At 38.4% G+C, this 23,475-nt stretch overlaps 1 protein-coding gene and 1 long non-coding RNA gene across 5 annotated transcripts in view; both read right to left on the bottom strand.

Annotated features, from left to right (window-relative positions):
* Positions 1–1,776: 1,776 nt before the first annotated feature.
* Positions 1,777–10,901, bottom strand: LOC149102318 (uncharacterized). The gene is made up of 2 exons (XR_016202438.1): positions 10,789–10,901; positions 1,777–7,660 (listed from the first exon to the last, which is right to left on the bottom strand). It is a non-coding gene; the product is annotated as an uncharacterized LOC149102318 (long non-coding RNA).
* Positions 10,902–17,492: 6,591 nt separating this feature from the next.
* LOC110064156 (unconventional myosin-Ie-like) overlaps positions 17,493–23,475 on the bottom strand; it is a 32,203-nt gene continuing 26,220 nt past the window's right edge. For 2 of the 4 annotated variants that reach the window (XM_089274657.1, XM_089274659.1), the window contains 3 exons: positions 22,178–22,240; positions 19,109–19,293; positions 17,493–18,620 (listed from right to left, as the gene is read on the bottom strand). In XM_089274657.1, coding sequence (XP_089130783.1) covers positions 18,544–18,620; positions 19,109–19,293; positions 22,178–22,240 — 325 coding nt within the window. In that variant the 3' untranslated portion in view covers positions 17,493–18,543. The remainder of the gene's footprint in view (positions 18,621–19,108; positions 19,294–22,177; positions 22,241–23,475) is intronic. The other 2 variants (XM_089274658.1, XM_089274660.1) reach the window with 1 other exon arrangement.

Genomic DNA, 23,475 nt, shown 5'->3' with positions numbered 1-23,475 from the left:
CTGTGTGATTCAGATATTTTATTTCCTTTTTAAAACTGAACTCACATAACTTTGTTTGAACTTTTGCTGAAGTGATAAGCACAAAATAAATGTCGAAAATCTGTTCTATTTATGAATCCCTTTGAAATTAGGCTGTGAATTCTTGGTTGTTTTATGGTCCACAACTCAGAAAATCCACGAAAATAATTACACTCCATTTGGGTTGTGTTTTAAGTGAAGTCTCTTGACAAAACAACATGGGTCATTGTAAAGTTAGTGATATGAGGGTACAAGGAAATCGCTGCTGAAACGCAATGTATGTTATAAAGCTCTCAGAACCACAAAGACGCACAACTTGGGGATATAGCTGTCCCTACATTTCGATACAATATAATCTCGAAATCATATTTACAGATTCTCTTGAAATATGGCAAAATTCTTTGTTATGAATTTACACTTAAAGAGAAAAAAATTAAAAAGGCACTTAATTTTCTTGAGGATTTAGCCGTCCCAAAACTTGGATACAATTTAATGTGTATTTCATGTTTAAAGATTTTCTTGAAATACTTGAAACTTCTTAAAGTTATTTGAAAATTTACAATTACAAAGGAAGTTAAAAACATGCATTTAATTTCCTTGAGGATGTAGCCGTCTCCAAAGTTGGATACTATTTTAATCTTTAATTCATATTTTACAAAATTAATTGTCTTGAAGTATTGCAAAATTCTTAAAATTATTTGGAAATTTCCTATCACAATTTAAAGTTGCATTAAATTATCGTTGTTTTTGTAATCCCGTTTATAGTGCGTCTTTGTGTTTAATACCTCATTTCATTGCTGTATTTGTGAGACACCAAATGTGCTTAGTTGCTCAGTTTGGAAAATGGCTTTTCCGGATTATTATTTTTTTCGGGACCAACGCTTTTGACGTCAACATCGGGCAAAAAAATCAGTTGTCGCGTTTCGCCCGTTTTTAAAAAATTAGCATTTTCTTTGACATGCTGAAATTTTATCGCCGATTTTCAAGGAGCTACAGTGAGTTACAAGTTCATATCTTGCAAATTCGAGGGGATTTTCAATCGTCCGTACTTCTATTAAATTAGGAAAGCCTAATTGGAGTTTACGATGTTACGCATTTTTACGCCTGTGAATTGTCTAGATTTCTGTAACCAAATTATCGCGTGACATGCAAAGACTTATGTCACGCTTACGTTAAGACGTTCTTTGACAGTTACGCAAAGTGTGAATAGGGAAGGGCCAACTTATTTTAAGGTCGACTTCTTGAGCAACTGAGTACAGTTTGCAACTCGCAAATACTACAGCGAAAACGCGATAGAAGTGCAATGAGAGTTTTATGGCAGACATTTTTTTAGGTAGTGGTTTTCTTAAAGGGAGAACTTGGTTTGTGGTCCTCTTATTCAGTGTAATCTCTTACGCAACTTATCTCTTGATGTTTTCTATGGCGGCGTGACAAGTGCGTTGTATGAAACATTGGGTCGTTATCATACCGTGTAACGGACTGAATTTATGCGAAACAGTTTCTACAGCGGTTGGAGAAAGTTGGAACTTAGTTCTACTTTCTGTAACTGTTGAAGCGACTTGTTTTGCAAACGTTGTGTCCGTTGCGCGTTGTGTTACACGGCTCGATGTTTCATTAACTTGTCACGCCGTTTTCGAGAAGATTGCGGGACAAGTTGCGTGACAGATTACACTGGAAATCGGGACTTAGTCATGGACACAAGTGTTTACCCGGTTAGTTATGATGGACTGCTGGTAAAAACGACAACACACAAAACTGTCTCTTTGTCTCTATTTACGTTTTTATTGTGTAAAAACAAAAATTAAAAAAATCTAGCCGATCTTGTCCCTGCTTGTCGGGTTGTTTCCACTCTTCTCTGAAGTGTTTCTTCTGTTCCTCATTAATATTCCAACTTTAAAATCCTGGTTTGTTTATCCGCTCCGCCATCTTTGATGACGACACTTGACCACTTTAATGATATGGCCGCTTGCTCTCAAGTGGAGATGGCATAGTGAGGGGGGTGAGAGTTTATTCCCCATGCCTCCTCGGTTTCACTCAACTACGTCATAATACCACACCATTTGAATTGGAATTTTTATTAGCTTTGAGAGCCGTGAGCAATGCGCGAAAGGAGCAATGCCAAAATAGTAAAATTTAAGATGCGTGTTCCAAGCATTGTATCTAGAAATTTCTGTTGGAGGAACAAGGAAAACAGGAGCGCTAAAGCACAAGTCATGTTTAGTAATTTCCATGGATGCCAAGAAAAGAATCGAACGCAAAAAATCATTGATCTGACTTGCCGACCAAACCTCCTGCCGACTGTCCTCTTACAAACTTCACCAAAAGAACACAAGTCACTTGAAACTCTACGTCCAAGCTGATACAAGTTTAGGAATTTTCAAAGTTAAAGCGATGAAAGATTAGTAATTCGTTTTCATGTTTAAGCGTATTTTGCTAAAGTAAATAAATACTAATGCGAAAGCAAACGGGCGATTTTCGTCCGTTCACATCACCTAGAATTGCATTAACTTTGTTTCGATATTTAATTTCAGTTGTTTAAAATCGATCGAGTCTAAGTTGTACAAACAAAAAATCCAAATATTTTTCGAAAGAATCGTAGTTTAAATATTCATAGTAAATCTTATTAAATATTCACAGTTAAAAAAAGGCAAACACGGTGGAATTTTGAAATTTATTTCTGCTTTTGTTATTGTTAATCTTGGCTTTGAATAACATTAAACAACGAAGGATCCTCGGAAACTTAGGGCATTTAGTCGGAAGAGTCGACGTAAACCGAGCGGCAAAATCGACTCGACGAAAGACTTTACCGCTCGGTTTACTTCGTCTCGTCACGACTAACTGCCACTGCATCCCCGAGGATGACAACGAAGTTGAGCAAGTATTAGACAAAAAAACGATGAGAAACGTTTCCTAGGTTTAGTTTGTTTAAGACGTAAAGATGAACAATTGGCCTACGAAATTAAAAAAACAAACCTCTATGCTTGGTTTTAGAAGATGAATTTATAGTACTGTTTTGGAATGCAATATTGATAATTAGCTTACAGTTATGTACTTAGAGTTTTCGCGGTAAGTCTCAGGTTTTGGAAATCAAAATGAGCAATTAGCCTAAGTTTAGTGAAAAAAAAATTAAATTAAATACTAACTTAAGATTAAGTAAGTTAAAGAAGACAAGATAAACAATAGGCGTACAAAATTCATATCGAACTACTGTATGGATATGTTTGGTTACAAAGAACGTTTACGAGGTTAGTTAAATGTTTTGGAAGTCAAAATGAACAATTGACCTACGCTTTGAACTTTGATCACGGAAAACGTAACTATATGTTTAGTAGCTAAGATAAAAGGTTTCCAAAAAGAAGCCTCCTTCATAGGCGTTACATGTATTCGTATCTTCACGCAACACTACGGGAAGAAGTGTTGCGTGACAACTCAAGTAACGCCGGCGCAGGAGTTCTTTTGGGTTAACTAATTCGTGGAGTTAATCAGAAAAAAAAGCCAAAGTTGTAATTCCAGATAATTTTAATTTATATTTTAAGCCGTTAATGTTCTTAATTTTTCTTTGAACCGTGGACTGATAGTGTTTATAAATTCTGTTCTTAAGATAATTGTGACTAATTTATTTCTATTTGATACCTAATTTGTTTTTATCTTCAGAATTTAAACGAAAAGAAAATTATTATTTTTAATTATGAAAAGCCCCAAACGAGAATCAGCTCTTTCAGAAGAATCCCAGATAACTATCAGCTCAATCTAGTGTCGCTTGTGAAATTCCAGTCAAGCCAGATCAGTGACCTTTATTGTTCAAAACTAACCCCAACATCCTGGAAATGTCTAACCGTGACCTGCACTAAAGCACTACTCTTTTACGTCCTCAACAACAACAAAATTTCTAGAAACACTGATTGAAGACAAACATCTTTCAAGCCAATTGGAATAAAGGTGTGGTTTTCTGACATAGTCAAGTAAAGCCAAAAAGACATGAAAAGCAAACCCTCACCTTCCCCCATGATGCCTTCTCCACTTGAGAGCAAATGACCACACCATCAAAGTGTCCAAGTGTCTCCATCAAAAATGAGTGGAACAGATAAACTCACCAGGATTTCTCAGTTGGAATATTGCAGAGGAACATCAGAAACACCGTCCTCAGAGCAAGAGTTTCCACAACCCTGCAGGGACATCGATCAGCTAGATTTAAACCTGACCATTTGTGTTGTGTGCGGGTGTATGGGCCATCTCAGCTCCTGAAAATAATCTAAAATATACTAAGTTCAGTGGAAAATATCAAATCCACAAAGAAAAAAACTAACAAGCTCATTAGCACAGTAAAAAAAAAACTATTCGCTTGAGTTAAAAGAAAAAATTATACCCTAACTAACTAGTTCGGCTATTGAATAGATTCTTAAGTGGTAATAATACTTAGACATACTCAATCTGCCTTTTCTTTGGAGAAAAGTAGGATTAAAAAGCCTGATTCCCTTAGTGGTTTTGAACTACTGAAAACTACTGCATTGAAACCCTAACGAAAATAACTATAAGGGTTAATTTTCTCTCTATTATACATGTACTATGATGCCAATATTATGGCTGACTAGATCTGAAGGGATTGTTCTACACCTCTGTTCTTCTGACTATCCCATGTTTGGCCTATCTTTAACATGTTAGTGTCAATGCTAATGTGAAGACCTTATGACACCAAAATTTGTAGTGTTTTCTTAGCTGAGTTAATTAGTAATTGTTTACTTCTGTGCTTATGAGCTTGCTGTAGCACCTTTAAACAAAGGAAGCAAAGAAATTATTTTAGAAAAAAATCGTTTTTTAAAAACTGATCGAGTAAGAAATAACAATTTTATATGACAATAAATGCATGTTAGTTATATAAATTTGTGAAATCCTACAGATTGGTATTGCATTGATTTCATAATTTCTTAATCCTACAATTGAATATACTTTAAATGCATTATTTTGGAAAAGCATAGCTCAGAATTTTTTGTAGTAATGATCGAGTAGTAAATAACAATTTTGTATAACACTTAGTAAATCGAATAAATTTGTGAAAAGCAGCAGATTGGTATTGCATTCAATTAATAATTTCTTGATCAGCCAATCAAATTCACTTGCATTACCACAAAAGGGTAGTTTTAGGAAGCTTCCTTTGTTCAAAGGTGATAAAAAAAAACAATACTATAGTTTCAAGCACCATCATGCTATTGATTTGAACAAAAAAACTCAGTGACAAAAATGGAAATGTTGCTCACCCAAAGAAAATAATTGTGATCAGTGAGAACCGCATTAGCCAATGATTTTAGAGCATGATGCACGTCGAAACTACAAAAAAAAAAAAAAAAACAAGTAAAATATTTTCTTGAATACAAGTTTCCTATTGAGCAGCCACTTTCCAAAAACAAGCTTATTTGGATTACAAAAATGTATTTTATTTTTGAAAGTAAATACAGGAAAAAATTTTCTCAAGAAAAGCAAATAGCTTAGCATTCTGGCAACGGTATTTTAAGTACAACATACCTGTATATTTTTTTCAAAATCAGACATAAAAATGAAGAGAACCTTAAAAGGTTTCTTATGTTGATGTTGGCAAAAGATATTGTTTTTCAACTCCAAACTCAATTTAAGATTTCTGAGGAAAACCAGTGGAAGTGAACAGATTTCACCATAAAGCTGCTCAATAGGAATCTTGTGAGAAAGAGAAACTAGGTTTTCATGAGCAAATAAGTGGCTTCTGTAAAATCAAATTTACTGTAATGATTATATCCTGCTGTCTGATTTCTTTAGTGGTACACCAAAATGCCTGTACTTATATCAAAAAAGTGTAACTTCAATTTTGTTTTAGGTACTGAAATAAATTGTCGTTAGAACTCAATAGGAATATTTTTAGCTTTGCATTTAAGAGCATCCTAGAATTTAAAAATGAGCATTTTTAATGAGCACTCAAAATGTCTGTACACTTGTGAAAAAGAAATGAAATGGTAAATAAGCTTTGACTGTATTTTCTAGTTACAGAGGCTTTGGACAAACAATTAAGAATAACAATCAGCGATAATAATTTTGAATGACGTTTTTGATGATTCATTGATCATTTTCAAATTCGTAAAACTAAAAGTCAGATTGAGTGTTCAGTTTAGGTTTCTTTTCTCGGATAAAGAGCATTTGATAAATTATTTCTAATTGAGATATATTTTAGTTTATTTCTGCATGGGTTTTTGAAATTTCATGGTCTGTTTCTGAATTTGACAATAATAATTGCAAAAGTTTGCTTTTTAAGGCAATTTTGAACAAAATGTGGGCTCTTTTTTGTTTTATGTCTGTTCACATGAAAATACAACAAGAATTACCAAACTTTTAATTCACTGAAACAAATTTTACCATAATTGAGTTAGTGATGATCACTATTGTCATAATTCCCGGCTCTGATATAATGAATTGTGTGGAGAATGTGACAAGCAAGCCACTTATTTACAAATGAATGACACCCACACAACACACTGGTCAGTTCAATACTCTGTTTACATGGGTACTAGTTACATGTGCATCAAAGTGGTATTGGAATACAATGTTAAAGATCTTCAAATTGCAAAGTCTAGATACATTCTAAGACTGGTAAATTGCTATTTTAGTTAGCTGCATATCCTGGGCTTTTTATCTTAACTATTAATTGAGTTATTGAGTGATTTTTTGACTGATTGATTGATTGATTGATTGATTGATTGACTGATTGGTTGATTGATTGGTTGGTTGATTGATTAATTGATTGATTGATTCAGTGATTGATTGTTTGATTGATTGATTGATTGACTGATTGATTGACTGACTGACTGAATCGGGAATTTCCCTTTACCTATGATTAAAAAAGAGATCTTTGAAAAAGACAGAAATTAAATAAAGCTTCTTCCCAATTTGCTCATTAACTAAAATAACAGCTGCAAAGGAGACTGTGAAACCACATGTGCACATATAACTAGGAAATAAACAGAGAGCAATAAATTGGTATTACAAATGTTTACCTTGAGTAATCAAAGAATTTTTCATCCCAGTTGGCCCACAGCAATGTGTCACCAATTTTGTTAAATTGGAATTTGGTAATGTTGGTTTTTCAGGAGTGAGGGAAACCGGAGTACCCAGAGAAAAACCCTCAGGGCAAGGTGCACTGTGCCATCCCTGCTGCCAGTAATATCTCATACACCTTAATATATCTATAATTCAACTTACGAAAGTTTATCATTCAAGGCTTGCTTTAATCTACTGTCCTTGATCCCCAGTTGTCCGTCCTCAGTCCTATCCTAGCTCCTTGATCCTCTGTTCTGAGTCCTCAGTCCTCTGTCCTGGGTCCTCTGTCCTGGGTCCTCTGTCCTAGGTCCTCTGTCCTGGGTCCTCTGTCCTGGGTCCTCTGTCCTGGGTCCTCTGTCCTGGGTCCTCTGTCCTGGGTCCTCTGTCCTGGGTCCTCTGTCCTGGGTCCTCTGTCCTGGGTCCTCTGTCCTGGGTCCTCTGTCCTGGGTCCTCTGTCCTGGGTCCTTTGTCCTGATTTTCTCTGTCCTGGGTCCTCTGTCCTGGGTCCTCTGTCCTGGGTCCTGGGTCCTGGGTCCTGGGTCCACGTTACCTGATCTTGTGCTGTATGCCTCTAACAATTTGCCTGCAAATCCAATATGTAACTAGTAAGTATTTTGTACATGAAGTTTGCTAAACTTGCATAAAAACAAGGTGCAAATAATTCTTTTCTCCTAAAATTTTGCTTCAGAGTCTTAAGAATTTCACAACCTCCTAAAGGATTTCCCAAACATTTGTACCCCACCAAAACAAACTAATTCCTTGTGCAATCAATCAGTGTTTTTGCAGAAGAATGTTAGCCATGAGCCTGGCAGTGATGTTCATTGTTGGGATGAATGATTCTGAACCAGACATTAACTCTGAAGTCAGAGGCAAGAAATTCTGAATCATTCTAAGGAATAATATCGACCCAGGAATAAATAAGCTTGAATGAGAAACTTAAAATTCTCTGAACTGGAGGACATCTCAATGAAAGAAGACTCTTCTCTGCTCATTACTCTCCTTATTATCACAACATAAAATTTAAATAGTTTGCATATACATTACAATCTGAAATTTTTAAGTACCTGAAATTTTTATCACCTGAAAGGAAAATTTTTGTTTCTTTTACGAGAACATACATGTAATGCAGATCAATTCCATAAATTTTCCAGTCTGATTCAAGTTTTGTAGGTGAAAATTTAACTATGCTATGTTCTAGCAAAGCGTCCCAAAATTAAACGTCCAACATTTTTTAAAGTAATGTACCTTTGGCAATTATTAAAACAAAATTAATGCTTATCAAAAACATATCACTGTCAAGCCTGCAAATAACAGTCAGTCATCGGACAATTGTCCAGTAAATTTGAGGTTTTGACAGGTAAAAGCTTAGCCTGGTCAGACACTGACCGGGCATTTCTGCTACAGTGAAAGCTAGTAGTAATCGTAGATTAAAGAGTGCCTTCAAGTTTTGGTAGGTTTGGTACGTTAAAAAAGCAAAAATCCTAGGAACAGCATTTTGTGCCTGAGCTGTTAGGTAGACATGAAATTGGCCTCCATTCAGCAGGGGGGAAAACAAATGGATTGATCGAGAAGCACATACACACGAGACGTTTTGTTCTCATTTATACGTGTATTATGACCAGTCAGTAAAAAAACACTGACTGCAGTCGGTAGGTCGCATTTAGTCCACAGTCTGCATTTTATACCCAATCCCTAATGCTTAGTCTGCATTTTGTACCAAATTCTGTAGTCCACAAGACTTTCCACAGTCTGCAGTCTGCAGTCCATATTTCTACTGACCGTGTAATGGTACATTTCACTGACCCCTAGTCCATGGACTACTTGGACTACCCAATTGGACCACCCTAAATGGACCACGCTGAAATTTGTGGCAAACATAAATTTAACGATGCTAGAACCCGAACAAAAGATGCAATCGATCGAAAAACACAATTATGGAACACTTGCGATGTAACAGATTTAACGATCATGGCCGTGAAGTTTGGAAGGTGGTTAATTCTAACCCGGGATTAAAATTTAACCAAAGTATAATTTTTCTTGTGTACAAATGTTTTTGACTGCTTATGTTCTGTGTATTTTGAGATTATTCAAACTCAAAACAGAAGGCCAAACAATAAAAACATAAAATTTCACCGCAAAGTTACAGAACTCAAATCAAAATTCTCACCAATCCTAGGTTAGCTCAATCGGGCTTTGAACAACCCAACCCTGAGCTTCCCTTTTAGCCTTGGCTAAATCTAGATATTATTATTTTCTACATAGTTATCTACATCTTTCACAGGTCTCTCATGCCTGATTAGGATAGAAGTTCTAATGGCTCTTTAGTTTTAGATTTTAGAACTTGATGATCTATACTTTGTATTATTCTGCCAAATCTGTGGGCAGCTGGTCCACAGTCTGTTTCATGTGTTCTAATATGCAGGACTGTCAATAAGGGCCGTAACCTGTAACACCTGTTACAGCTGAGTATGTTTGATGGACCCTTGATGTTATGGGTGAACTGGCCTGTAGCTGATACAGTCGAAGCTCTCTTAACAGACACTCTCGTAAGCGGACAGCTCTACTTACAGCCGCCTTGTTTGAAACCCTGTTTTAACTCCCATACAAACTCTGTATTTTTACATTTTCGTAAGCGGACATTTCCGTAAGCGGCCACGGACACTTTCAGAGATTACGACTTAGACTTTTTAACACCAATTAGTGTGTAAAACACTAGAACAACTGACACTTAAATAAAGTTTACTACTACTACTACTACTTTGTTTTTAAGTTCCCGTAAGCAGAAACCCCAAAGAAAATCCTATTAACAACCTCTGTATCTTGTTTGCATCAATCAACTTCACATTGTCGTTTGTCACAATGATTTTACAGTAATTACAGTACCATATTTCAGTGTTTGTTTTGGCGTTATCCACCCCCGGTTACATTTCAAAACACCACTTACCTGCATAGGCTCCCGTAAGCGGCCATCTATCCCCTACATCTCTAGTGGCCACTTAAGAGAACCATTCTCATAGCGGCCAGCATCCCGAGGGTGTCCGCTTATGAGAGCTTTGACTGTACAATTCATCTATACAGTAACAAGTTTGCTATGGGTGTCAAGATCAAGGCTACAGGTGATTTAAAACTTAATGACAGCCCTGAATATGAGGCCCACATAAAGGCTAGCTCGTTCAACATAATATTAATTGTCTTGCTTGTTTGGCAAGATTTTACTCAAAAAGAAAAGTTTTGTCTACAGTTTCTCTTGATGTCCATAGTGGGGGTCTGAGAAGCTAGGGTCTGTCTTTGGGTTACCCATTTGAGATGCAAAATATGCAGTCTAAGTGCTATGTTTTGGACGTAATTGAAGTAAAATGCTTAACTTGTGTCTGACTTGTATTATTTTGATGTTTCTGTGTTCCTGGAAATTGTCCCTGGGTTTTATTTCCACTGAAGAGTATTTTTAGTGGGAGAAAAACCCAAGAAAACATAACTGACTTTAAAGCACACAAACATCAAAATAGCACGACAGGCAAAAGGTAAGTCAATTGTAATCAAATTCTTTACGAAATATAGCATTTAAAGGGTAAGCTTAATTCGTGCATTTTATATGACACGTAAGCTTACTTCAAAGAGATTGGCCTTTGCATACAGAGCCTGAGCCACCTGCGCAGAAAACACCTTTTCTCATCCAGCAATAAGAATTAGATATAAATTCCTCGTACTGACCTTGTTTTAAAGCTTGAAGAACTCTCCTAAGCCAACAAAATTTGCTTTAAACACTGCCACAAACACCTACTTTCCAGCATCTTACGCGCTATCGCGCGCCATTATTTTGAAGATTACTTAGTAACCTGGCCTCTTTGGGCTGCGAGCACCTCCTCGATCCCATCAAGAAGAACAATTTTACTTGAGTCCGAAGATCTGGCAAAAACAAACCAACAAACCAAGGAAAGAAAATCCAAGTGGTTGCAAATAACGTGTCTTTATTCGCACAACTGTATGTCGCAATGCAGAGTAGAGAACGTGATCTGGATGGGTTTTTCTCTCACGAAGTTCAGGCCTTTCCACCCTCCCTTTCTGATCTTGGAACTCATTATACCTTCCTGGTACGAAGTGAGAGCTACTTAAGAGGCTGTCAGCGTAAGAACGGATAAGGTAAGTAATATGTTTACTCTGCGCTCTACAACCTATAGTTTACGCGGTAATTATATTCTATCTCTTCCTGATCCAAAAACAACAACTTACGGCCTGCATTCCTTTTCATTTTTAGGTACTAAATTGTGGAACTTTCTTTCGTACTCACTTGGAACCGCTACTTTTGCAGACTTTAAGCGAAAAATACTACAATATGACTCTTTTCAGTAGCATTACAACTTGTCTCTAGTTTTATTATTATTATTATTATTATTATTATTATTATTATTATTATTATTATTATTATGTACATAGTTTAGCTCTTTCATTATTTCAGCATATTTATTGTATAAGTATTGGATTTTGTTTTATTTATGTTCTCGAAGATGTTAGCTAATTTTAGCTACCTAAAATTCGACAGTAAATAAAGTATCTGTATTTATTTTTTTCTCAAGCATCTGAACGGGCCGGAATCCTAAATCCTCGAATTTGACTGGCTAATCATAACCACGTGACCGGTCCAGCTTTTTACGATACAGCCCACGGGCCGGATTTTTTTCCCGCTGCCTAAATTTCGCTCCTAAAAGTCAGCGGTAATCGTCAATCTTTTGCCTTTTTTACACATCCATCGACGATTAGTCAACGCAAGTTTATCTCTGTTCACTTTAAAATGGCAAGGAAAGTCACTGTAACTAAATTCAATTGAATGTTTTGAAGTTGTGAGAGTTTGCTTGGTTGTTTGTAGCTTGGCGCTGTAACGGCGCGTAATCCTGTGTTTCTTTCGCCGTAAAATTTGCGTCAATTTCAGTCAAGTTTACCTCTCTGATCGTTGCTGTATTTAGGAGAATTTCTGTGGAATACACTTAACAAATTTCCTCGCTTTCTGCTATTCAATTTACGGTAGAAAAGTCTGATTTCAAGTGATTTTAATAGCAACGACTGACAGTAGTTGTTTTGGTGGTAAAACATGACGAGACGCACGGGGCTTCTACTGTAAGTACCGCACAGAAATGGTAGGAAATTTTGCTAGCATTCCTTACATACTCTCACTAGGGGTCTTCGTCTTGCGGCCAGGGAAGGCGTCATAATCTGTGACATGCCGATGATATTAAACAAAAAATAAACCAGAAAGGGGCGATGGAATATGAGACAAGCTTAAAAATGAAGTCACGATATTAATAGTGCTTTAAAAGTAAATAGTGCGTTCGAGTCATTCCCGATGCGTTCAAATGATGGCGGACTCCACCGACGCCAATAATCTGGAACAAAACAAAGTCATTATATATTGGATCACGTCTACACACACGTGAAGAAAGACTTGGGCAGGAAAAAAAAACGTGAACGGACAAACCGGGAAATGCCGATAAATCAAGTAATCCCGCAATGATGAACGAATTACACAACATGAACCTCCCTCTGCTTCTCCAATCCCCCTGAACCAAGTTCAGATCTACGAACTGAACTTAAAGATACCAAAGTGCCTACGAATGGATGTTGAGCGCGGCGAGCAGACGTAAATTAATGTCTTCTTTACCCAATGAAAGCCATCACAATAAACTCTGAGCTTGCATCGAGATGTCTGTCCGGGCGTAAAGAAGCGTTTGATTAATCAATCTAAAACAGATCCTAAGCCCAAAGTTAAGGAATGAAAACCAAGATGATCTGGAATACATCACGGCCAACCCATGTGCCAGCAACATAAATTAAAAACACCGGGAGGAGATACTTACAGTAGAAGTCATTTGCCTCCCCTCATGGGGTAAGAGATTCTCGCCCGTATCAACTTTCTTCTCTCTCGTAAGTTCTCGCGCGTTTACAGATGCGCCACACTCGCGTTTTAGGCGCGGGAATCCCAACCAATGCTTACCTAACTTTAAAGATGCTACTTTTAGCCCTCCCCCAAATCTACACACGTGTATCTCACTTGTAAAACACTATCGATTTGCACAGTGTTTGGATTGAACATTCTCGCCCATACCAACTTTCTTTTCTCTCGTAAGTTCTCGCGCGTTTAGAGAGGCGCCACACTCGCGTTTCAGGTGCAGGGTTCTCAACCAATGCTTACATAACTTTTTAAAGATGCTACTTTTAGCCCTCCCCCAAATCTAAACACGTGTATTTTACTTGTGGAAGTCTATCGATTTAGACAGTGCTTGGGTGAGAGATTCTCGCCCCTATCAACTCTCTTTTTTCTCGTAAGTTCTCGCGCGTTTAGAGATGCTCCACACCCGCGTTTTAGGTGCCGGTATCCCAACCAATGGTTACCTAACTTTTTAAAGATGCTACTTTTAACTTTCTTCCAAATCTGCAACGTTTAATTCACTTGTGGAAGTCTATCGATTTGAACAGTGCTTGGGTGAGAAATTCTCGCCCCTATCAACCTTCTTTTTTCTTGTAAGTTCTCGAGCGTTTAGAGATGCGCCACACCCGCGTTTTAGGTGCCGGTATCCCAACCAATGGTTACCTAACTTTTTAAAGATGCTACTTTTAACTTTCTTCCAAATCTGCAACGTTTAATTCACTTGTGGAAGTCTATCGATTTGAACAGTGCTTGGGTGAGAAATTCTCGCCCCTATCAACCTTCTTTTTTCTTGTAAGTTCTCGAGCGTTTAGAGATGCGCCACACTCGCGTTTTAGGTGCCGGGATCCCAACCAATGCTTACCTAACTTTTTAAACATGCTTTTTTTAGCCCTCCCCCAAATCTACACACGTGTATTTCACTTGTAAAACACTATCGATTTGCACAGTGTTTGGTTTGGACATTCTCGCCCACACCAACTTTCTTTTCTCTCGTAAGTTCTCACGCGTTTAGAGAGGCGCCACACTCGCGGTTGAGGTGCAGGGATCCTAACCAATGCTTACATAACTTTTTAAAGATGCTACTTTTAACCCTCTTTCAAATCTACACACGTGTATTTCACTTGTGGAAGTCTATCGATTTGGACAGTGCTTGGGTGAGAGATTCTCCACCATATCAACTTTCTTTTCCCTCGTAAGTACTATCGCGTATAGAGATGCGCCACACTCGCGTTTTAGGTGCCGGGATCCCAACCAATGATTACCTAACTTTTCAAAGATGCTATTTTGAACTTTCTTCCAAATCTGCAACGTTTAATTCACTTGTGGAAGTCTATCGATTTGAACAGTGCTTGGGTGAGAGATTCTCGCCCCTATCAACTTTCTTTTCTCTTGAAAGTTCTAGTGCGTTTCGAGATGCGCCACACTCGCGTTTTAGGTGCAGGGCTCCCAACCAATGCTTACACGGGTACTTCATTTGTAAAACGCTATCGATTTGCACAGTGATTGGATTGGACATTCTCGTCCATACCAACTTTCTTTTCTCTCGTAAGATCTCGCGCGTTTCGAGAAGCGCCATACTCGCGTTTTAGGTGCTGGGATCCCAACCAATGCTTACCTAACTTTTCAAAGATGCTACCTTTAGGCCTCCGCCAAATCTACACACGTGTATTTCACTTGTGGAAGTCTATCGATTTGGACAGTGCTTGGGTGAGAGATTCTCGGCCCTATCAACTTTCTTTTCTTTCGTAAGTTTTCGCGCGTTTAGAGAAGCGCCACACTCGCGTCTTAGGTGCAGGGATCCTAAACTTTGCTTAACTCTCTTTTTAAAGATGCTAGTTTTAGCCCTCTTCCAAATTTCCAACGCGTATTTCACTTGTGGAAGTCTATCGATTTAAACAGTGCTTGGGTGGATATTTTTAACCATGCAATTTACTTTTCCCTTGTCTTTTCTCGCGCGTTTAGCTCTGCGGCACACTCGAATTTTTTCTGTCGGGATCTTAAACTATGCTCACTGGGCTTTCTAAAGATGCTAGTTTTTGCCCTCTCTTAAATTTACACCTGTGTATTTTTTACTTGTGGGAGTCTTTCGATTTGGACAGAGTCTGGGTAAGAGATTCTCGCCCATATCAAATTTCTTTTCTCTCGTATGTTCTCGGGCGTGTAGAGATGCGCCACACTCCCGTTTTTGGTGTGGGGATCCCAAAGTATGCTTACGGGGCTCTTTAAATATGCTAGATTTGGCCCTCCCCAAATCTACACACGTGTATTTCACTTGTGGAAGTCTGTCGCTTTGGAAAATGCTTGGGATGTATTTTTTTCTGTCGCGTGTTTTCGCGCGTTTAGAGATGCGCCACACTCGCGATGTTGGTGTCGTGATCTCAAACTATGCTTACTGGACTTTTTAAAGGGTCGATTTCCAGGAACTTGGGCGATTTTTCCGAGTCCCAGGAACTCTAAACTAATTCGAGAAGACTTTAGTTTTCAGTTAAATGGACAGAGGAAAAATTTTTGAACGCTTGGTAATAAGCAGTCTGACCGAAATATAGGCTCTTAGTGACTAGAACGTCGCCCAGACCGGGCTACGCGCAGCGTGATTTTGACCAACTTTGGGTCGATTTCCAGGAAGTTGGGCAACATTGCCGAGTCCCAAGGACTCTAAACTAATTGGAGAAGACTTTGGTTTTCAGTGAAAGGGACAGAGGAAAAATTTTTGAACGCTTGGTTATGAGCAGTCTTGCCGAAATATAGCCACTTAGTGACTGGAAAGTCGCTGAGAGCGGGCTACGCGCAGCGTAATTTTGATCAACTTTGGGTGGATTTCCAGGAGCTTGGGCAATATTTCCGTGTCCCAGGGACTCTAAACTAAATCGAGAAGACTTTGGTTTTCAGTGAAAGGGACAGAGGAAAAATTTTTGAACGCTTGGTTATGTCCAGTCTGGCCGAAATATAGCTCCTCTTTAACTCACTTAGTCACTAAAAAATCTTCTCGAATCGCCCAAGTTCCTGGAAATGGACCCAAAATTGGTAAAACTCACTCACGCGTAGCCCAGTCGCGGCGACTTTCTAATCACTAAGTGGCTATATTTGGGCAAGACTGCTCATAACCAAGCGTTCCAAAATTTTCCCTCTGTCCAATTCACTGAAAACCAAAGTCTTCTCGAATTAGTTTAGAGTCTCTGGGCAAAAGTTCCTGGAAATCGACTTAAAGTTGGTCAAAATCACGCTGCGCGTAACCCGCTCTCGGCGACTTTCTAGTCAGTAAGTGGCTATATTTCGGCCAGACTGCTAATAACCAAGCGTTCAAAAATTTTTCCTCTGTCCATTTCACTGAAAACCAAAGTCTTCTCGAATTAGTTTAGAGTCCCTGGGACTCGGAAATATCGCCCAAGTTCCTGGAAATCGACCCAAAGTTGGTCAAAATAACGCGGCGCTGCTGCATCCATCCCAGATTTAATACTCATATTCTCAAGGAAACTGTTTGGAGACTTTGGCGCTTTTGTCCACTTTGTCACGATCCAACTCAAAGAAGCCACTAGACTACAAGCTCAACGACGAGGGAGAAGAAAAAGAGAGAGAAAGACTGGTACCGAGGTTGCAGGCGACAGCGTGAGGTGTGAGGCGTGACGTCATATAGTCCAAAATAACTTGGAAACCCAACGTTCGCACGCAGGGAGACTTCTCAGATGCAATGGTGTTGCGAAGAATGTCGCATTATATCGACCACAAAAAAAGTTTATTTACCCCCTGAAGGTGTAAAATATGGAAACACTGTTGTCTTGACAGCCAGGATTGACGTGTAATACACCGACTTGAAAGGTTTCCTTCAAATTGTTTGGGTTAGTGTGATGTCAAAGACAGTCCATACATGATACATCGTACGATTGTTTAACCAGGCATCCCTACTCAATTAAGTGCTCATCCTTTCGTTTTCCGTTTAATACCAGTTTTTTTGTTATGGTTTTAGGTCTCGTTTTTCGTCCCCTTTAAAACTCAGTTTTTTCGCATCAGAACGTACGTGGTAACCTATGAGGGAATGCACGAGGAAATGCAAAGCCGGGGGAACCCCCCGGAACTGAACCAATTGGGACGCACCCAACAACCAACAAGAATCGTAAAGGTATGCCTCGGGAACCGTTTGGGAAACGTGCGAGGAAATGCATTAGGGAACGCAAGGTAGAACAGACAAGCAAAAGCATGGAGGAACCTAAAGCGAATCTAATGGATAACGTAGAAGGGAACCCACCTGGAACCTAGGCGGAACATACAAGATTGAGTTGACCGGAACGAACGGGGATATTGGAATGTAAGGTAAACGCATGGAAACGAACGGGAAATGTGGCAGACGGGATCCACAATGGTGCATAGGGCAAGTAACAGTACGCCGCCAACCGATAGACGATCGTAACCTAGTGGGGCAATGCACGAGCATGTGTACAGCGGAGCGTACTGTGGGAACGTACTAGAAAGTATATAAGGTGCGTACAGAACAAAAACATAAAGAGGAATGTACACATTTTATTTTCTAATCACTTCCAACAGAAGCATAAAACCATACCCTTCTGCCTTCATATATTTTTACATTTTTTTTTCATATGGATGTGTAAATAACCCGCTTTTAAGTACGACTTAATTTAACTATTAATTTTAGGTAAACCAAGTTGAATTCAAGATTGCTAGTTAAATACATTCGACGACCTACCTACAGTATTATCTCGGATATCCGAACTCCTGAAACACCAGACTCAATGTTTTATTAACCTAAATAAACCATTGCCTTAGTAACTAATTTCATGTTCCAAGGGTCCTGAATTACGTTAAACTAAACTTTATAGGAAAAAAAAACATTTGAAGTAAGACATCATCAGACTTACGTCACACATCCTTCCACTAAGCTATTCGTCAGTCAAACCAAGAGAGATTTTCTCCGCCAATATTGTTGTTAACCCAAACTCAAAGACCAGATATTTCAGTACACCAGATAAACCTTTTTATTCTACTGCTACTTGCGGCAAGGAAAACCGCTCCACACCTTCAAGTTTCTCTGAAAACAACAGCAATGCACCTATCTAGACTATGGACAAGAAATTATAATCTTTTAACTACTCAACGACCATGACACTACAAAGCAGAAATTCATGGTACAATATCTTTTCCGGTTTAGTCATTAACTTGATATAATCGTTGACAACAGTCATGAGATATTTGTCATTTCCATTCATTCGTAACATACCTAGGTATTCTCCAGCAGAAAGACTATTGGCAGATACAACGTGAGAACATTTTACTACTGTATTTAGATCATTTACGCGAGTTTCAATGGAACACGTTTGACACGATCAAGTGAATCAATAGTGAAGTGGAACAACACATGAAGTGTCTACTTGAGATAACAATGTCTTTGTAAATCACCACCAAACTAAACGGGCAATTAAATATCACTTGAGATTAAAAAAATTGAATTGTCTTTAAATCTCGCTAAAATATTTACATAACCGTTGACAAAAAAAGTAAACATTCTTTCATTTTTTTCATTTTTCTCATTTCTATTAAATCTTTTCAATGTAATTACTGGGAAACAGTCCTTCGCGGCCACGTAGCTTCCCCGTCCACCATCCTGAAGGATCTGGGAACGAAAGAAATAGAGATCATACCAAAGTCAGAATGGGCAAATACCCTCACAGGACTTACAATAAAATCTACCTTTATGATAGTGAGAACCTGTAAATTGCCATTGAAATTTAAACTGAAATGATATGAAATGTCTGGGTAGGTTATACAACCGCTTCAGTCCTAGGGTACCAATCCTTTCCAAGATAATTTTTGAAATGCTATGCAACCAATTAAGATTGAGTACAACTAAAAGCAATCGTGATTACCGTAAGCGCGTTCTTCCACGCTTGGTGTCGGTTGCATATTTACAATCTGAAGTCTGATTTGCTCACTGCATTATTGCGTTTGTTATGCTTTGTCAGCTGCTATCAATTCGGTTCAACCATCAAAACACTATTCTACCTCTTAAAAGCTGACACAAACAACGAACACAATGATATCTCTGGAACAATGTCTTAAGGATGCCCTACAGGAGGGCCCACTGTTCTGAGGTTTTCTTACCTTCTTTAATGATTTCAATAATTTCATCCGGTTGGAAACTCAGCTCATCCACATCAGTTGCGTCATAAGGGTAAATCGTCTTGCACCTGGGTAGGGACGGGGTGGGTTTTGGTTTTAACCTGGGTTTGCCCGGAGCTGGAGGACGTCTAGACATGGACTTTTTCTTGGAGTTTATCCTTTCAATGCTAAGTAAAAAGCAGAAAATTTTCAGTTGTTCAATACTTCTGCTTTAGAAATTACTCCAGGGTGCAATTGTAGTGTTCGAGAAATCGTTGTGTAAACACCAGAAGAGTTACCGACTCAACTGTGGAACGGACACTCACGATTACTCACGAGGGACCTTAAGATTGGACTACGGGTACAAGATTAGGTATGAGTACGATTTTCGCGTTCTTCACGAAGCTTATAGGATGAGATGGGTATGTGACGTGATAATGTGGAGCCTGTAAACTAGAATTGAAAAGTCGTTCTTGTACTCGATCTCGTACTTGTCCTCAAATCTTAAGTCCCCTATTGAGCCTGCAGTTTCCATCACTTGAGCACTTAAAGCTTAGTCAATTTTTCGTCCGAGAATGACTTGCGTAAACAAGTGCACAATACGCCTTACTCCAATTGAAATGAAAATGCGCAAATGAATAGTAGTTTTATCACTTCGTTTTCTTTTAACTGCTTTGAAATAATCATCAGAAAAACTTTAGATTTTAAGGTACCAGCTTGCACAAACAAGGACTGTTTTGCAGTCTAGTGATTGAATACTCTCAAGGAGGGTTGAAGAATGTTTATGGCTAGCCTCAGGATTAACGCGATCGACAGTAAGAGAATGGGACTGAGATTAGTTAAGACCTTTCTAAAAATGTTGTTCCTCAGGATCAGTAAGTCAGTGATAACTATTGTCGTCTGTCCTGTTATGACAATGAATTTCGTCATAACATTGTCAAAGTGGCCGTGGATCCACAAGGCGAGTGGATCCGCAAACTACTTTCACAATGGTATGACCAAATTCGTTGCAGGGCTCGAAATTGCGACTCACTGGTCGCCAATGCGACCAAAAATTGAGTGCTGGCGACTAAGTTTTCAGAACTGGTCGCCAGCTGGCGACTCGCGTTTTGTCCGATAACTAAAGAAAATCACGGCACAACTTTTGTTTTTAAATCTTTATATTAGGAAATCAATCGGATATGGTAGCTAGTATACAACTCACCTTTCCGTCCCCAGTAAGATAATGTCTGAATATTACAAGGAAATCGAAAAAATTGAATGTATTTCGACACGTCGATACTGCGTTCACGGCATGCCATATTGTTTTAGCGGCTTCTTCCGTAACTGGGATCGCAGGCGCACTTCACCATGTGCTTTTCATTTGCCGCGAAAATGGCGGCAGATACCAATCAGTTGAAGGAACTACGTCAGTTTTTACGTGCGGGGAATGAAGATTCAAGCATGGCGTTGTTTGTCGGCAGCGAAAGGCATCGAGGGAAGCAAGTCGAAAATAAAGAACGGCATTTCGAAGAAGTAGCAAAGGGAAAATACGCAAGGACTCCTGTTTGTCTCACAATGAAAACCACGGACTTGAAACGTTTTATGTTTCGCCTCATTTAAAATGACTATGGAGACAACCGTCTCCTTCGGACCAGAGACATATCACCTGAGAACAACAGTAGCTCTATAACTTAGTGTTACTCGTGTTGTTTTTAATTGTTTTCGCTCTTCAATTGTGACTTTTCTTGCATGCGAAGTGACGTATAAAATCGTGTTCTTGTGTAAGTTATATATAAAATAAGTTGGCGACCAAAATTTACGATCTGGCGACCAAAATTTTTCCGTTAGTCGCCAGCTGGCTCCCGAACGAAAAAGTTAATTTCGAGCCCTGTGTTGTCGATACCACGACAGACGCATGAAAAACTGACCTCACCTTTTTTTTACAATGACAAATTGTTAAATTGATCGCTCTCGCTCGTTGCGTCAAAATCGCATAAATTGTAAATTCATGTGTCTGTCCGCTCATTGACAATGAAAACTAACCAATGAGCGCGCGAGAATTTCTGCAGGTACCGTAAAATATATTACCGTGTGAAGGAGACTTCACTATGAAGCTTTTTATGTTTCATGTAACTGCTAAAAATCTGCTACATCGACACAGGTTAACTCACTTGGACAGTAAAGCAAACGTAGACGACACAAATACACAAACACGGTGGTCCACAAGGTTACAAATTGAAAACAAAAAAGAAAAAACTCTCTGCCGAGTCCGGCGCCAAGCAATGGTTTAAACGTATCTTTCTCCAAGTCAGAATGATATTATGTTTAGACATTCCGTTAAAAAAAAAAAAAACACTTTGTATATGACAACAAATCCAGGATTATGTTAATTGTTTTAAACCATGGAAGAAAAAAGGAAAGGTTTGATTCATTGTTTAGGCCATTTTATATGTGTAGGATTTTTGAGGGCATTGTAAGTTTTATATCAGGCAAGGTATGTAGGTAGCTTATGACTAAAGAGGAATGGGAATAAATGTTTTTACGCTTGAAGCTTTCAACTCAAAACTCAAGATGGCAAAAAATAGATGTAATCAATTCCTATACGCCACGACATGGGGTGTGAAGCTAACGACTGGAAAAATCGTCGCGCGAACAGGGGGAGCAAGATGCACATCTCGCCTCCAGTTTTCGCGCACCATTTTTTCCTCGTGATTGCCTTTTCGACGAACTAGGGAGATTGGAGAGAGAAGTCGTATTCAACTTACAAAGAAAAATCAGCTGCAACAATCACAGACCATTAGAATGGGAAACCATTAGAACATTATGGTGGTTATTGGGTTGGTTTACTCACAACGAAGTAAATGAATTTAAGATCTTAATTTACATGTCATCACTTGCTGAAGGTATTTTGTAATTACGATTTAAGTTATATATTTATTTTTTTAAATGACTTATCTGCAACCAAATTCGACGACTCATTTACAAACCACAGTTTATAAAGTGTTCTTCATTTCAGCGATTAGTCAGTGCAAAAACATTACTTTAACACTATGTGTGAATCATCTATTTTATGAGTGCTCTTTCACAAACCTAATATGCAATGAGTTTGCATCCTTTTGGTCTCCGGTTTCTGGCAAAAGAGTCGACCGCACGCTACAAGATGTGTTATTACGTAAATTAGACGCAGAAATAGAAATACTGAAATACTTTATTACACTTGTTAAACTACATATTTGGATAACTTTAAGATTACGGAATTAGACAAAGTAAATATTAGAAAGTTCTGAGAAATGTATAGCTATGAAAAACAACACAGAACTTAGATGTCCTCCAAACTCTGTAGTTACTTCCCAGAACCTCGTACTGAGGTCTATTGTTTTAGGCTGAATTTGAATATATCGAAATTGATGTTAATAATGTCACGTGTGATTAAGAATATGTATTTTTTTGTTTTTGACCCCCAAAAGGTGATAATAAAAGTGGAAAAGTGAAAAAAAAACTTATCTTAACGTTAGGTATAAACATGTTAGCAAAAGACACATGACGACACGGATGTACAAAAGCTCTGCAGCACACCACACAACACTACATACAAAATAAAGTAAACATGGAACCGCTTACAAAACAGTTAATGTTGAATATAATTATTATTTCCGTAGAATCACCTATCCTGGTCGTTACTATCTACTTAACAAATAGATTCCATGTTGCTGTGCGTCTGTTCAGTAATAGATCACAGATGATGTGATCTATTTCTCACCGAAATGTGGTAAGAACAAAAAAGTAGCACACAAGGCAATAGCCGAGTGTGTCACTGATGATCTTACCACATTTTGACATCGTGATCTATTACTGAACAGACACACGGTGACATGGAATCTATTTGTTTTATATAATGAAGAAACCAAACAATCGTTTCCGACATCATCTTTGTGTCTGTCCTCCAATGGATCATAATAACAACCAATCAAAATGCGAGAATAATTCGACATATAATATATAAATCCCAGAATAAATTCGTTTTGCAAGAATACCGGGTATTAAGTTTCTGCCAACCAACTGTGGCAATGTTCAATTTATCGACTCTAGAGCACTTTTTGATTGACAGGTGTTGGTTTTACAACTACGTTCTAAAACTTGATAAACCGGTTCCGAAACTCGATCAACGTCCTCTAACCACAACGAAAACTTATTGTTATGTATGGTGTTATGCAATCTGTCATTGGCCATATTGTGATTTGTCATATAAACAGTCCGCAGTTATCTATACAGAAATGTGTAAAACGTTCTCTCGCTCGGCGTGGCTCAGGATGGAGGGGGACCCTCCGTCTAAAGACAACTTTTTTCTCCATGAAAAGCAAACCCTCGTTTGTTATTGTCACAGATTA

Source organism: Orbicella faveolata, unplaced genomic scaffold (genome assembly GCF_042242905.1).
Source record: "Orbicella faveolata isolate gen_17 unplaced genomic scaffold, um_ofav_v1 contig_36, whole genome shotgun sequence".
NCBI classification, from domain to species: Eukaryota; Metazoa; Cnidaria; class Anthozoa; order Scleractinia; family Merulinidae; genus Orbicella; species Orbicella faveolata.
The sequence above is the reverse complement of the archived record's forward strand: the minus strand, read 5'-3'. Positions and strand labels throughout refer to the sequence as shown.